The sequence below is a fragment of the Pseudorasbora parva genome, chromosome 21 (genome assembly GCF_024679245.1).
Source record: "Pseudorasbora parva isolate DD20220531a chromosome 21, ASM2467924v1, whole genome shotgun sequence".
Taxonomy (NCBI): Eukaryota; Metazoa; Chordata; class Actinopteri; order Cypriniformes; family Gobionidae; genus Pseudorasbora; species Pseudorasbora parva.
In genome coordinates, this window is record NC_090192.1 from 14865993 (window position 1) to 14882335 (window position 16343).

A 16343-nucleotide genomic window follows, 5' to 3' on the forward strand; every position below is an offset into this window, starting at 1 on the left:
TTTACTATTAAAGTTCCTATTTATTTTTGTTGTCTATACTAAAATCAGTTAATTCATTTTAGCCATTTTAGAAAATTCTGACATGTTTGTGTTGGCTTCATTATGTTTTGCAATAAACCCATGACCAGGGTTGAGTCCTGCACAAAATAACATTATACAACACAAATAACCAATAAAGAACTTTATTCTCAAAAATACCATCATTTTGCACATAAAAACAATAGAAGCGGATTTAGTTTTACTTTTCCCAAATAGTGATTAATGTGCCCTTAGCAGTTTGCTTACTGAAGGTTCAGTGTTAAAAGACTTAAATTTTCTTTAGATCAGTGGGAAGTCATGTATGAACATGCTTCCCCAATATTTTAGACAAATAAAAACACAAATATGTGTAATTTCTCTAATCTAATTCTAAAGTGCATTTAGATCTTATTACAAACTGTGTTGAGACATAACAGGTAATACTTGAGAGTATGCAGTAGAATTTGCGTTGTGGTGTCTTCAGACTATTATAACTCACAGCCTCAAGACCCATAAATGACACAGCATTTGTTCATTTTAACCAGAGCAAAGGAAGGGTAATGGTAGTGTTAGTTATGTAAGATGTCCAATAGCATTGTGCCATACACATTTAAGAGGTTTGCTTTAGAAGCAGCTATTTTATAAATTAAATTGAGAATTCTCATGCTTTGCAAAAAAGTGACCCACTCCTCTCAGTATTTTGCTAGTCTATCTCTTTGGTTATGAATGAATAATTTACCCCCTCCCTTTTCCACTATGGTAAGGTAATAAAATAGACATATGTTTCCATAATATCCAAAATACTGATTGGTTCCAGGTTTACATAGACATGTGCTCGGGAAGTACATAGGAGATATCATCCCACGGGTGGCGGTAGAGACCCTGCTTCAGACGTTTCTGGTCCAGATAGTGACCTGTGGGATTGACAGTGAAAACAAATTTAAAAAAAAAATCTAAAACATAAAAATGTAACTTTATTTACATACCCGGACCCACACAAATTATACACACTCCCCCAAAGCTGCAATTTTCACACAAATATATTTGTATTTTGGTGTCCAAATAAAAATTCAAATAACTCACAGCTGTTCACGTCCTCATACTCATACTTATAGTACTTAGTGGGATATTAGATGTAATCAAGTGTGTGCTAGCTACATTCAACTGTATTAGATGTCTTTTGTTTATTGTTTAGATTATTCTTGCATTATTAATACGTGAACTGTTAATTATAGACATTTTTGTAACAAATATATAATGACATAACTACATTTTACAGCTAAAGCCACATAAGTGTTTCTGTGTGATGTTGCAGTGGTCAGGTAGTAAAAGTCAGAGCTCTCCTTAAATTTAGTTTACTAGTTGTAATTACTTGTTCTACGAGGACGTGAATGCTTTTTACAAGTCAGAATCTCATAATTATGGTAATTCCAACATGCCATGAAAGCACCTTCTTAAATTTTAAATCTGGGTGGGAATGTAAGTGTATGAACAGTGAAGGGTGATTCAGTGGTTTACCGATGAAACCAATGCTGCGTCCCAGAACGAATATTCCATTGAGAGTACCGATCTCAATGAACTCATCTGCCTCATCCCTGCAACACATAATCAGCTCTCATAAACACACTCAATTTAGATATGTGATCTGTACAATGAAATTCAATGAATGTTTATTAACTACAACTCCTATTTACAATAAAGTTATTTAATGAATTTATTGGGTTGTTTCAAATAATCAACATAACACTAGCTAATATAATACATATTACTACAAATGTGGACAAGTACTCTGAAGTGACACTGAAGTGATTCAATTAAGAATTTTTGAGAACTTATGCATTTTTTAAAAGAATTGCACAGGAACAAAGCTGCAGTCTGTAAGTTTTGCCTCTTTGTCGCCATCTCTGTTTGAAACCTGCCATTGCAGTTATTTGCAGAATTTTCATCTTTGCGTGGGTTGTGCATCGGCACGGCTCCTCGTCATGGATGACTCTAATGTTTTGAGGAGTATGTGTGGCTGGAGTATGTGTCGGTCACTCTTCGAACCATTGTAGATACTGTACTTCGGAATCACAGACTCTACGTCTTGGAGTATGACATGTGCAGAATGAGACCTGGCATTGTCTTGATTCCCCAAGAAAGATGTCATCTTAATACGATTAAATGTCTTTGTACAATCCCAATATACACCCCGACATTGATGGTCCCTTCACACATATGCAAGTCACCCATACCGTTTGTAATGATGCACCCCCATAAAATGACTTTGCTTTTGCACCTGTGGCTGATGAAAGTCTGGACAGTCCCTTTCATTTTTAGGGAATGATTAGTCCAATCCATAATACATTTAAATACAATACTCTTCTTGACTCACCGTGTGAATCCACCACATGTTCTTAGTAGGTCGACAAAAGCCACACCAATAAAACCATCAACGTTAAGAATAAGGTTGGGTTTCTGCAAAAGAGATTTTAATATCAGCATCATGAGGAGAAATAGAATACAAAATAAACATGCATTAAAGGAAGTGTATGTAAGATTGTGGCCAAAACTGGTACTGCACTTTCAAATAACTGTAGAGGTGTTTCCCCTTTCCCCTTCCCCCTGACTCGAGGTTGCCAGATAAGCTGCAGGATCCGGCAGGAACATTTGTAGCTGCAGCTGTGGTAACTAGAGCAGATCTGGCAACCCGGATGCCGAAACACTACTGACTTTGTGATTGGTAGATAGGTGGAGGGTGGAGCTTCAGGCCAAAACACAACATGTCAACATCAACATCAGTTGAGGGCTGCAACAACAACTTTTAAATGACAATATCCTGGCCGGACAACTTTTGTCAGTGATATAAGTTTTTGAAATTAACCTGATTTCTTAATGTCTAGTGGCATATCAGGGCCCTTTTAGGATTTATTAAAATACATTTCTTACATACAGTTCCTTTAAAATGGCATGAGTAATAACGTCACCTTTGAGGTGGTGATCTTCTCTACATCGAGAGCATAGTCCAGTAACTGTGTTGATGGGAAATGCTGCTTTACATAGTCCTTCAGGATCTGCACCCTCATATCGGGGTTATTGATCTGTCACCAAAAGAAAACATCATGAATGAACCTTTAAAACATATTTAAAGCTGCATGTATAGAAAGAGAATAAGAGCTGCGAGTATAAAAAAATATATTAAAAAATTCAAATAATTTAAACTTTTATTATGTCTTTATGCACTTTTTGAAGCTTGAAAATGTTGATTGCGTTGATTTTGTTGATTGGACAACAACTATGAGAGAATATGATGAACAGCTTTGTTTTCAAAAGATGAATGGAAGTCTTATTGGAATGACAATGACATAAGTGTGATTCAATTTTCAGTTTTGGGTGAACAGACCCATTAAGTCCCACCACATGACATTTTAATGATCCAGTCAAGGAAATGTCCTTCATCATTCAAAATATTTATATTTTAAGAGGCTTACTGACCATGACAGTCATGAGAGTATGCAGGGATTCTCTGACAATTTCCTGTTTTGTTTTGTTTTACTTATTTGTTGACTGTGAATATTATTTGGCAGACAAAGGTTTTTCAAATTAGTAAAGCTGATCAGTAAATCAGCTTTTGTTTTCTAAGAAATGCTAATAAAATATTATGCCAAACATACAACTTAATTCCTTTAATGACATGTTCCCCCTTCATTATGATACAAGGACAGATGTATTGCCCTGAAATTATTTTTTTTTTAACTCAAGCTGGCCTCATTTGACCTTCTTCTTAGGCTTCAGATGACATTACGGTAACAGACCCTTAATTGGTTCTTATTTCTCCGGTTTGGATTTGTTTAAGGGACTCACCATCTTCACAAAGTACCTCCATAAATGGAATGGAAGACGGTGTTCCTCACTTTCACATTCAGAATACCTGGTGATGCCTTTTTGGGTTGACCAACTGTCTACTGGCTTCAATTTTTGTGTGTTGCTCACACAAAGCTATTGTTTGACTTGAGCTGTAAGAACTGCTTGTATGATGCATATTTTGGTTTATGGAATTTTTCCTTTAAACACTAAGGGCCAGAGCCTGCACCAGCACAAACTTAAAGCCAAAACCCAACTTTTGGATTTAAAAAACTACTGTCAGGATTTAAAAAAAAACAGAGAACAATTAGCATTGAAAAGGAGTGAACAGTTATTTTTGTGGCTGATATTTGTGCATTGTTATTAGATCAATCACAGAACTCCCATCTGCCTTTATGGGATTGCGGTTTCACGCTTATTTGTCTTGTTTACTAAATCTGGCCCTAAAAATCAAGTATTCCCTAGAAAACATTTTAGGTTATGACTGCAACCATGGCTCCCAGAGAAGGTGAACGAGACATTGCCACTGCATAGAAAATAAAATAATTCTCTACTAAATAGTATGCGAAAAACACTACGCCAACAAAGTAGTATGTCCAAATTCATATTATTCAAAAAACAGTAGGCGAAAAGTCCCCAGATTACCTACTACTTCCGGCAAGATTCTGAAGTGCGCATTTGATGGACACATTACTATCCCATGAGACCACGGGAGAGGATTCATGAATGGAGGTGATGTGAAGCAACTGCCCTACTTTATCCCTTCTTTGATATCTAACCAGAGTTGGGGAGAGAAGTGAAAGAAGTAGAGGGAAAATAGTGCCCATCTAGTACATTCACCTACCATCAACCCTCAGGGCCATCTAAAGGGGAGATATGTCCCTTGTCATTACTCAGACAGGAAGGCAAATAAGAGAAGCTATAAGTCTCATCCGCAAACTCCAACATATTCCACATACTCCAAACCCAATGAGGCCGCAGGGGAGCTATGCCCTACTTAAAACTCAACCACCGAGCAGCTCAACCACAGAGGCCTTTACAATACGCACCCAAAGGGGAGAATAAATCATTACATCAAGACCCAACAGTGGTTGGGGAGGGTGGTAATGAAGTAGGGGAAAGTAATTGCCCTACATACTCCATTCACTCTGCATCCACCCTAAGGGGGTACCTTCCAAACAAGCATCAACAGGGGAGCGTACAATTTTACTTTAAAGGTCCCGTTCTTCGCGTGTTTTCGAAGCTTTGATTATGTTTACAGTGTGCAATATAACATGAGTTCATGTTTCACATGTAAAAAAACACAGTATTATTACACGTGAATTGTTTTTTTTAAGTTTTTTTCACACAATTTACTTATCTGTACAGCGCTGTTTCCTCTGTCCTAAAAACGGCTTGATGATTTCCTTGTTCTATGAAGTCCCTCCTTCAGAAACATGTAACGAGTTCTGATTGGGCCAACGCTTCCCGTGTTGTGATTGGACAGCAGCTTAGCGCACTTTGCCCGGAAAGGTCCCGCCACTTACCATAACTGGGAGATCTAAGCGCTGAATGCGCGCTCTTCTCTACGTGGGAGAGCAACAAGACCACGCCCTCGATTTTGCGTGTACTTTTGGGCAGAGGGTTAGTCAACAAACGGTTCTAGTGATGTCATTCATGCAAGGAAGTGCAGGGGTGTAGTCCAAACCGGCCATTCGCTTTGAAAGGGAACTTCTTAAAATATCTCGCTTGGCATTGAACTTTGAGCTTTATAATTTTACAGGTATTATTTATGCTCTAACAGCAACATTACACACTAAGTCTGAAAGATGGAACTCGCGAAGAACAGGACCTTTAAACCCTAACAAAATATAGCTCAATACAGGGAAAATGTAAAAGGGAACAGACTACTGCATGTGTAAGTGTTAGTGCTCTGTGAAAAGCGTCATTGATGTATGTATATTTACAACATGTTTGTACAACATGAAAAAATTTCAATCAAGCTCTGCTCGGTACGCATATGAAACAGGCGACAGAGAGAGCGGTTTCAGATCCTTGTTTTGCCAAATAACCTGCTCTAGTCCTGAGCCAATTTGGCCATGGTTGCTATCCACAGGAGGATGCCCTGTAGGGTCAGAACATCAAAGACCTCTACAATCTATCAATCTGTCCCTGGACCAAGGCCTCAGAGGAGCATACTGACCCACAGCATTACTCTAGACTAGAAAAGATAGCAGAATGCAAACAAAGATTTTTTTCTTTCTCCTTATTACAGATGCATCTATATTGTAACTATAGCAACCAATTTCATTGGCCATGTGTTTAGTGGCATGGATGGCTAGATCTGCCCCACGAGAGACAACCTTCACCAGTGAGATTTATCAATCACATTCTTCAGAATTAGACAGTCCACATTAATCAGTTTCTTTTCTTCCTGTTTTTGAGATTAGAAATTGACATGAAAGTGTTAGAGCTAGCAGGAGTTCCCAAAGGGAAATGACTTCCCGTCCTAGGCGCGCTAAACTCTCATCCCTCAAAAGAGCCAACCCTAGGTGGAGCCGAATGTGCTTGTGCAAACGCTGACTACTATCTCTCGGGAGAGAATCAAGGAAAAAAGTAAGCTTCTTACTAGTCTCTCTCAATCATATGCTAATCATAATGAGCGCATCCAGCTCAAACGCACTCTACTAGTAGTGTTTTGTCTTATAAACAAACAAACAAACAAGCGACAAAAATAGTGTCCCATTTATTCACATGGGCGTATGACATCATGAACTGCGGTCTGCCAATGGTTTTCTGGCGTGTTCACACATGCTTCAGACACCGACCTCACCGATGCTGTTCCTAATGGTGTCATTCCAAGACCCAGTATTGAGTTCTACTTCGAAAGGGAACTAAACATTACGTAACATGTAATAATACATTACGATTCATGTTTTGGTGTAAAATTATTTTTTGACATAAGTAATCTGGTCTCATGTGGTGTGTTTCTCTCTGTATTTGCATGTATTTACTGATTTGACTCGATGCCCGATGCCCATAATAAGCATGCCATCTTTCTTCATCTTGTTGACAAACTCCATTGGTAGCAGGCCGCTGTCAAATGCTTTACTGAACTGTTTAGCAGCTGCGTCCAGAGCGCCACCGAATCTATCTCCCTGCAAAACAGGAACAAACTATTTAGTCTCAGCTTAAATACAACATTCTTTTTTATTATTATTATATTTCTTAACTATTTCTTATCATATCAGTGTTAAATATCATATAAAATAATTATTAAATATATAATGAAGTGTTTTCTAAATATTTAATGATTTTGATATTACTTATAAATCAACAACCGATATCAGCTAAATCAAATATGGCCGGGCTCTGTTGGCTCGTATTTCATATTTGATATGAGGTTGCTGAACTCTTACATTTACATTTAATCATTTAGCAGACGCTTTTATCCAAAGCGACTTACAAAGTCTTGTTTTTGTCAGACTGTAGCAGAACCAGTTTAGTTAGTAAAGCAGAAGTTGTGTGTACAGTGGCTGATCTTACTATTGTCAGAAGTCCAGAGGTCAGACTGGACACCAGGTCTTTACCGGCACGAGCGCACACAATGGTGTTATGAGCACCAGATACAGCCGGCCCATGATCCGCAGTCACCATCAAACACATCTCAATGAACTGACATGCGTAACGTGGTAATCTATTAAATACACACATGCACTCATGTTTCTAGGTCAGAACTTTATGCAAGTAGACAAATACTCGATCAATGTATTTCAATAGGAATAGAAATATTTACATAATAAAGGATTTTTATGCTACAAACCTCCTCTGGAACCACAGCAGGCCCAGCACTCCTCCGAGGCCCATTTCCTCTTTGAACACCTCTGTGATGGGCATACCAGCATATATGAGCTCCTGGCCCCTTTCATCACAGATACTAGTCATGAACGATGCAGGTTTTCGAATCAACCCCAGCTCCTAAAACACACACACAGACCAGCTCAGATACAGCTTGAAAATTAACTAAATAACTTCTATGTATTTTAGCTATTTTTGTGTCCTTAATATTATAATGATTCAAGAGACATGCAGGGTTTCTTTTTAAATTTTCCACATCTGTTCAAAGCTCATTTCTAAAAATCGGACCAATATGAAATCATTATGAGCATTCAGAGGAAGTCAACTGTATGACCTCCTTATTTAGGGGAGAGTTGCTGTTCTGTATTTGTTGTTCTGGAACAATTAGTGTTATTAAATAAAGAATTGAGTGAAATAATTGCTCACACAATAGCCCCTTTCACACATATACTCTTTACTGGTAAATTACCATTGTGAGATCATGTGTGGCATTTTCTTGGTACGTGAATATGTAACATTACCAGTAAATTACAGGTATGATGCTAACTGGAAAAGTCCTGGTCATTTTATGGTAATTTAGTGGGATTGCTGTGTCTAAGAGGCTAATGAATTCTTTCAGCTACTACATACCCTGAAGCACTTGTGCTAAAAGGTTCTGGCAGACTTTACTTGGGTTAAGTGCGGAAAAGCTGAAAACTCCTCAGTTTGAGTATTGAAAAAGATGCAAAATGAAAACGGATCATCTGCGCAACTCGATTTACAGATTAGCCTAGACTTTGTTTCATAAAAATAGTTGGATGGAAACCTAGCAACAGTTAGACATTTTAGATTTTTTGGGAACTGTAAGGACTTTAATTATTCAGATTTAATTATATGAACAACTGAATAGAGTTGCTGGAAACAACTGAGTATTTTAGTACAGTAATCCCTCCTCAACTGTTAACATAATCAAACAATGAAAACTGTCCAATAAAATGATTTTCAGGTTTTTATTTTAATTTATTTTATCTGGCATGGAACTAATTTCTCATTCCCTACTCTCCCTCTAGAGTTCTTAGGTCCTCGGACCAAAAGTTCTTAAAGGTCCCTCGCTGTAATTTTAAAACGAGAGGAGAGCGCGCTTTTTCCGTGGTAGGTCCGAAACTTTGAAATAGTCTCCCACTTCATGTGAGGTTAGCTCCTTCAGTTGAAGTTTTTAAGTCGTATTTAAAAACATATTTATTTTCTTTAGCTTTTGAATGCTGAGTTTGCTTGGGTATATGCTACGTTGAATTTTGTTTTAATGTTTTTAATTTATCTCTGTAAAGCACTTTGGGGCAACGGCTGTTGTTTAAAAATGTGCTATATAAATAAAGTTGCTTGCTTGCTTGCTTGCTAATTCTGAATGAGTTTGGAAACATTACATTTTTTATTTTTTTATTAAATAAGTCTCTTCTGCTCACCAAGGCTGCATTTATTTAATCAAAAACACTGTGAAACAGTAATATTGTGAAATATCATTAATATTTAAAATAATTGTTTTCTACTTTAATACATTAAAAAAAAAAAAATTGTTGCATTTTTACATTTTTCTGCATAATTACTCCAGTCTCAGTGTCACATGATCCTTTGGAAATCGCTCAAATAATACCCTAATATTTATTTTTTTGCTTTAATTTGCTTATTAATATTTTTGTGGAAACAATTACACCATTTCAACATTTTTGGTAAGATTAAAATAAGTGAGATATTAGTACTTTTATTCATCAAGGATACATTAAATTGATCAAAAGTGTCAGTGAAGACATTTATAATGTTACACAATATTTATATTTAATAAATTAAATAAATGCTGCTTTTTAAATTTTCTATTCAACAAATAATACTAAACAAAGTATCACCATTTCCACAATATTAAACAGAACAACTGTTTTCAACATTGATAATAATAAGAAATGTTACCTGAGCACCAAATCAGCATATTAGAATAATTTCTGAGAGATCATGTGACACTGAAGACTGAAATAATGATGCTGAAAATTCAGCTGTCATCACAAAAATAAATGACATTCTAAAATATATTCAAATAGAAAACAATTATTTTAATTAGTAATATTACTGTTTTTACTGTATATACAGCCTTAGTGAACTTCTTTCAAAAACATGTCATTTTCCAAACTTTTAACAGGTACTGTCCATAATACTACAAACAAAAGCATATCTCACAACTGGTAAGAATTAATAATGACTGATTTCAGTCAAAGAACAGCTTGATGTACAGAAACAAGGTAATAATGCAGGTCTTACTCTGGCCCAGGAGTAATCCATCGGGACGGTAGGAGGAGGAACTTCCTGTGCTGGAACAATGATTCCATTTGTGACAAGGTCATCATACACAAACCTTCCCAAAAAAACAGAGAAAATTAACAACATAGTCGAAGCATTAAAAGGTTAATGACGGTATGTATTAAGGTTGCTATATTTACACAATTTAACATTTATCTGAAAAAAAAGATAATAAAAATATTATAAAAAAATAAATAAAATAAAAATCGGATGATCTGTCATTTTCTTCTATTAAATTTAGATAAGACTGAGGTATTACTTATCGGACCAAAAACCTGTACACAGAATCTCTTAGAGTACAATTTGAATTCATAAAACAAGAAATGCAAAAAGTATAGGAAGGAGTGTAAAATCTGTGTCTCTGTGCTCTCGGACCGTCCGACTCACAAAAGATATTAAGCCATGGCACTCTGGTTTATGAAAGTATAGAAAGCCTTTATTTCATAGTGGCTTAAGCATTAAAAACAAGTAGAAAACATGCACACCAATGCATTGTGGCTGACAAGCCTTTATCATTTGCATTTAGACTGATGTACTGTAACTTCATCCTGGGTGTTATATTAGACGGCAGTCAGGGTTCAGACTCGCTCTCCCAGTTTAAATATAAATTATAGAAACTTCTCTTTAGCCAAGCATTCACATAATGCATGTCATAACATTGTACTCCAGTTATATCAGAACAAATGCACATGATTATCTTTGCTTAATATTATGAACAGTGTTTAGAGAGTATGTCAGCTTTAGACCCAGCCTCTTATGAAGATTTTAGATGCCCCAGCACTTGTGAAGAGATGACTAACTCCTGACAGGACTTTAGATGACGCTAACTCCAATCAACATACACCACTGCTAAATTTTCTATCTATCCAAATCATTTTGTTAACAACATGTATTCATTACTTAAATGAGCTTATTGTATCTGCCTTAAATGAATACATTGTTAATACCAACAAACCAAATTAATAATGCAAGACTGAATGTACAAATTAAATAACCATTTAACATAATAATGTATCATTACTGCTTATACTTTAAATGCTGGATTTTAGCGAAGGTCAAACAATTATCTGTATTTAATGTTTTTTTTTTTTTTTTTTCAGATCCTGCCCAATAACTACTGTCCTACAAACAATGGTCATATTATATGGGCTTAAATTCCCGCCCATTCAATTGCAGTCAAGCATACAAAAATAATAAGCACGAATCAAAATTTTAAAAACACACGTGAAAATGTAACGCACAAAACTGAAAAATCAATGCAGAATCACAAACAATGCGGTCATAGAAATACAAATAATAAGCGTGAGTCAAACATTTAAACAAGTTTAAAATTATTTTATTATTATTTGCTGAATTGCTCAAAACTGAATAATGAATTCAAAATTATCTGAATCGCACACAAAATCATGTTTTCTGCTCTTATTTTCATTTTTTGTATGTCTGTGCTCTTTTCTCCTTTGCTTGTTTCGACATTCTGCGCTTGCGTTTCCAAATGTTGCAGTTTGAGTTTCATGTAAATTAGGGGCGTGTCTTAGCATCACCATTGGTCCACTAGTTCTAGATTGGCAGCTCATCCCATAGCCAATCAATGGAAGAGGGAAGTGGACGTCACAGAGACTCGTACCGATCAGTTCAGCCAGCCGCTGTTGACTTCAGCTACGAGTAGGCTATAACACGCTCTCTATCACTGTATCGGCAAGGACATGCATTATTTTATTGTTATGAATATAATCTTAGGAATCTATTATTTTGTATTATAGATGTTTAGGGGGTTTCTCACAATTAAAGCAGTCAAATGAGTGTGTTCATGACTGGGTGCTTATACTGCCTCACGTGCTCTCAGAGTTTCCTAGGTAAAAATTGAAACTTGAATGCAATGATCTCCTAATCACGACTTCAGAAGTCAGATTTATAAAAATGTCCGATAGCATATGAAGGCAGCATTACTGACGCTTGGCTGGCCGCTCAGTTCAACTATAGAGAGAATTCTCTTAAAACCTATTTAAATAAAAGGGTTATTGAGCTGTTTACACTGTCCTATACAATAAACGAGTATGTACAGCGACAGGAAATGTAAATGAATGCAAAAAGTGAGAAAAGACTGAGAAAATTAATGAAGTAACTACAAACAAGTTTAAACTCTGTTTTCATTTTGATATACATTTAAATTAATAGGCCTATTCCAGTTTCATTAATGGCATATGCACTAAAATGACAAAGTCATTACTCAGAATTTAAACACAAATTATGTGAATTTAGATGTAGATTTTGTTAATTTTTCCCTGTGACACGCTGATTTAATGACAGAGATTCAGTACTTCCTCCACCACTGGTGTTAGAGAACTCGGCTGGCTGAACTGAGCGGCCAAGCGTCGGTAAGCACCCAATCATGATTACGCTCATTTGACTGCTTTAATTGTGAGAAAACCCCCTAAAATGTCTATCATACAAAAGAATAGATTCCTAAGATTATATTCATAACAATAAAATAATGCATGTCCTTGCCGATACAGTGATAGAGAGCGCGTCAACAGCGGCTGGCTGAACTGATCGGTACGAGTCTCTGTGACGTCAACTTCCCTCTTCCATTGATTGGCTACGGGATGAGCTGTCAATCTAGAACTAGTGGACCAATGGTGATGCTAAGACACGCCCCTAATTTACATGAAACTCGAACTGCAACATTTGGAAACGCAAGCGCAGAATGTCGAAACAAGCAAAGGAGAAAAGAGCACAGACATACAAAAAATGAAAATAAGAGCAGAAAACATGATTTTGTGTGCGATTCAGATAATTTTGAATTCATGATTCAGTTGAGCAATATAATTTTAAACTTGTTTAATGTTCGACTCACGCTTATTATTTGTATTTCTATGACCGCATTGTTTGTGATTCTGCATTGATTTTTCAGTTTTGTGCGTTATATTTTCACGTGTTTTTAAAATTTTGATTCAGGCTTATTTTTTTATGATTAACTGCAATTCAATGGGCGGGAATTTGAGCCCATAATATTGAAGGCTGAAAATAAGCATAGTGAATGTAACCATTTAGTCTATGATGTGCAAAAAGGGGTCAAAAACATTACATTCTAACACTTCAACATTACAATCTAAAAACAAAATAATGCTTTTTAAAACAGAAGGTAAATTATGTTATTATATTAATGAAAAACTAATAATGAAAATAAATTAAAACAAAAGCACAGACTAATTATTAGGCTTTTGATTACCCTACAATGTCACTTTACAGTTACTGCTATCATAAAAAATTCTACATAGGGCACAATTTATGTTCACCAGGAACAACTACACTGTAAAACATTATTTAGAAAAAAAGTTACCTGGTTCATTGAAATTAAAATTTTCAGTTAATACAATGAATTTTTTTTAAGATTCGACAACCTTTATTAAAATATTATGAAAATATTTTGTAAGCATATTGGGTAATTGTGTGTGTTTTATTTCTGATGATGCAGTGAAACATGCCAAATAGTGCTATTTTCATGATTTATCAATTTTTTTATGTGGTTCAGATACAATAATATTTTGAGTTTCTATTTATTTCATTGTATCAACTCAAATTTTTAATTTCAATAAACTCAAAATTTGAAGGCAACCAGGTAACTTACTTTTTTAAGTTAAACCAACAAAAACCAACATTTTTTTTTTTTTACAGTGTATTCAACAAATATTCAACAACAAACATTTTATACCATTCCTTCACATAAGTTTGAGCTTGAGAGGGCTCATCTAGTCGTGACAGCAAAATGGATATATTAACTTGACTTTCTAACATTTACAGATGGAGAATATGTCTGTGAAATGTAAGTTATGCACTAAAATGTAAGTTATACACTGAAATTATTGTATGTCACTTCAGCTTAAAGTTTGCTAGTTAAGTTATGTTTGTTCTCACCAATTTTTTCACAAGGTAAGGTTACGCATGATGACGAAAGCAAGTTAGTGCTAACCCTCCCGGAACCCATAGAGATTGTATTGCAGCAGTGTATGCATTTAGATAAAAAATGTCTTGCCGATTTTCAGCCAGAGTGAAATCGCCCAAGAAGGAGCGGTACTCCACAGAACGTGACTTGATGCTGATTAGACTATATATCCAGAGGCAGAACAGTTTGGAATAGTGACAGGTAGCATGAGAATGTGATTGAAAAATCTGTCCCTTTTGCACTTTGGTTGTGCGTTGCCCTATCGCTTTTAATGAAGAAACCGCCCCCTGGTAAGCTAACTGTGTGCTTTGTATTTGTACTTAGACACAGTCACCTCTGATAACAGATCACGCTAAATTGTAATGTAGACATGCATTTTCTGTAAAACTGCTTTTGAAATGATATATATTGTGAAAAATGCTATACAAATAAAAGAATGTGGATATATTTGGGTCAAATGCTTCCTTCTCTTACTTACTTGATGACATCACCCAGTTCATCAAAGCTGTTGGGCACAAATGCACCTGCTTCCCGCAGTGCTTGATTTTTGGCCACAGCAGTCTCTGACACTTGATTTGCACATGCTCCAGCATGGCCAAACTGCACCTAAAACATTTAATTTAACACAATACTGTGTTAACAGTTAATATGATTAAAGGCTTAGTTCACCCAAAAATGAAAATTATGTCATTAATGACCCTAATGTGGCGTTCCACACCCGTAAGACCTCCGTTCATCTTCGGAACACAGTTTAATATATTTTATATATAGTTCGAGAGCTTTTCTATTCCTCCAATGAAAGTGTATGCACACTATACTGTCCATTTTTCTGTCTAGAAAGGTAATAAAAACATCATTAAAGTAGTCCATATGTGACATCACTTAGTTAATTAGAATCTCTTGAAGCATCGAAAATACATTTTGGTCCAAAACTAACAAAAAATACGACTTTATTCAGTATTATCATCTCTTCCGTGTTTGTTTTCAAAATGTCAAACTGCCAAACTGCTGAAATTAATTCCCATTTCTTATGGGAATGCTTAATATGCTTTCGAATGCCTTCTTTGCATTTTAAGTATGGAGAACCACATGAGCTAAGGGTGCCAAATGAGCCAGGGCCAATATGCAAAAGTAACTCTAAAGCCATGCAAAAGATGTACCTCAGATGAGAACATGGTGGCACATGTTCCAATACACCAGCACACGACTGGTTTAGTGATTCTGCCATCTACAATGCCCTGGCAGATGTTATACTCCTCTGTGCCTCCGATCTAAAAGACAGCAGATATAATATCATCAGAATTACAGTGCCTACTCAACTCTTCTATTACTTTCATAAGTAACAGAATAGTTGTGATTAAAAAAAAAGTAGCCAGAACAGAGCATCAGTGGATTCTACATGAACATAGTAACAAATCTGTCCATTTTTGCAGACCTTAAAGCAGCACCAGGTAACTTTTCAACCTTCATAATATATTTTCAAGAATCTTGTGATGATACATCGACTTACAATAGGTTGAATGACACGTCTGCCATAGCTTGATGGGGTCTGTATCATTTTTAATCGTACTTTTAAACTTCGGGTTTTGGGTAGTAACCCGAGAACAAAAAGAACTTCAAAATTTGACTGCTTTACGGCATATGCGTCACTTCCACCAACACCCACACTTCCTTAAATTCGGAAGTGCGAGCCCAACTTTGTTCGTCGGATAATATAGTCATGTCCGAAGCAGCACAGACAAATAAGAAAGAAAAGGTTTTGTTGGAGGAAAGCAATAAGAGGAAACGAAAAAGTGATGGGATTAAAGCCAGGACGAGGATCAACATTGGTCCAGCGTTTGCTCGTAGGCGTGAGCTGAAGGAGGCGTGCCCGACCGATGCTGTCCTGCTATATTCATATGACATGCTGAAACATATGCCACTGACTGTACCTGGGATGAAGACATTTCACACGCGCCGCCAGAAGAACACCTGCATGTGAACTCCTCCTGCAGTGTTCAGGGTAAGTTAACTGTTAGTGCTGCACCAACCAGCGGGGACGCTTTTATGAAGTTATTTGGCCCGCCCCGCACCACTGTATATATTTTTACAATCTGCCCCGCACCCGCGACCATTAAATAGACATACAGGTCCGCGGGTTATGAGACGACCCGTGCATTACTAGTTCAGGGCTATCAGGGTTGTCATGTCAACAAATGTACGCGCGATGGCTTCCCCTGTTGAATGATGACAGCTTATGACAGTAGTTGAGGACATTATTTTTTCCCAACTGTAGGGGGACCCCGAGAGCAAAAGTTACCCAGTGCTGCTTTAAAATAATCTCAATGAGAAAAAGGATTGGGGGTAAATTATTTTAAATGATATACTGAAAATATGC

At 36.3% G+C, this 16343-nt stretch overlaps 1 protein-coding gene across 3 annotated transcripts in view; it reads right to left on the reverse strand.

Moving 5' to 3' along the window:
* Positions 1 to 166: 166 nt before the first annotated feature.
* Positions 167 to 16343, reverse strand: part of aclyb (ATP citrate lyase b) — a 75910-nt gene continuing 59733 nt past the window's right edge. For all 3 annotated transcript variants that reach the window (XM_067429354.1, XM_067429357.1, XM_067429356.1), the window contains 10 exons: positions 15127 to 15237; positions 14445 to 14572; positions 9985 to 10078; positions 7664 to 7818; positions 7387 to 7537; positions 6855 to 6998; positions 2985 to 3098; positions 2393 to 2475; positions 1537 to 1613; positions 167 to 932 (listed from right to left, as the gene is read on the reverse strand). In XM_067429354.1, the coding sequence (XP_067285455.1) occupies positions 838 to 932; positions 1537 to 1613; positions 2393 to 2475; positions 2985 to 3098; positions 6855 to 6998; positions 7387 to 7537; positions 7664 to 7818; positions 9985 to 10078; positions 14445 to 14572; positions 15127 to 15237 (1152 nt within the window). In that variant the 3' untranslated portion in view covers positions 167 to 837. The remainder of the gene's footprint in view (positions 933 to 1536; positions 1614 to 2392; positions 2476 to 2984; positions 3099 to 6854; positions 6999 to 7386; positions 7538 to 7663; positions 7819 to 9984; positions 10079 to 14444; positions 14573 to 15126; positions 15238 to 16343) is intronic.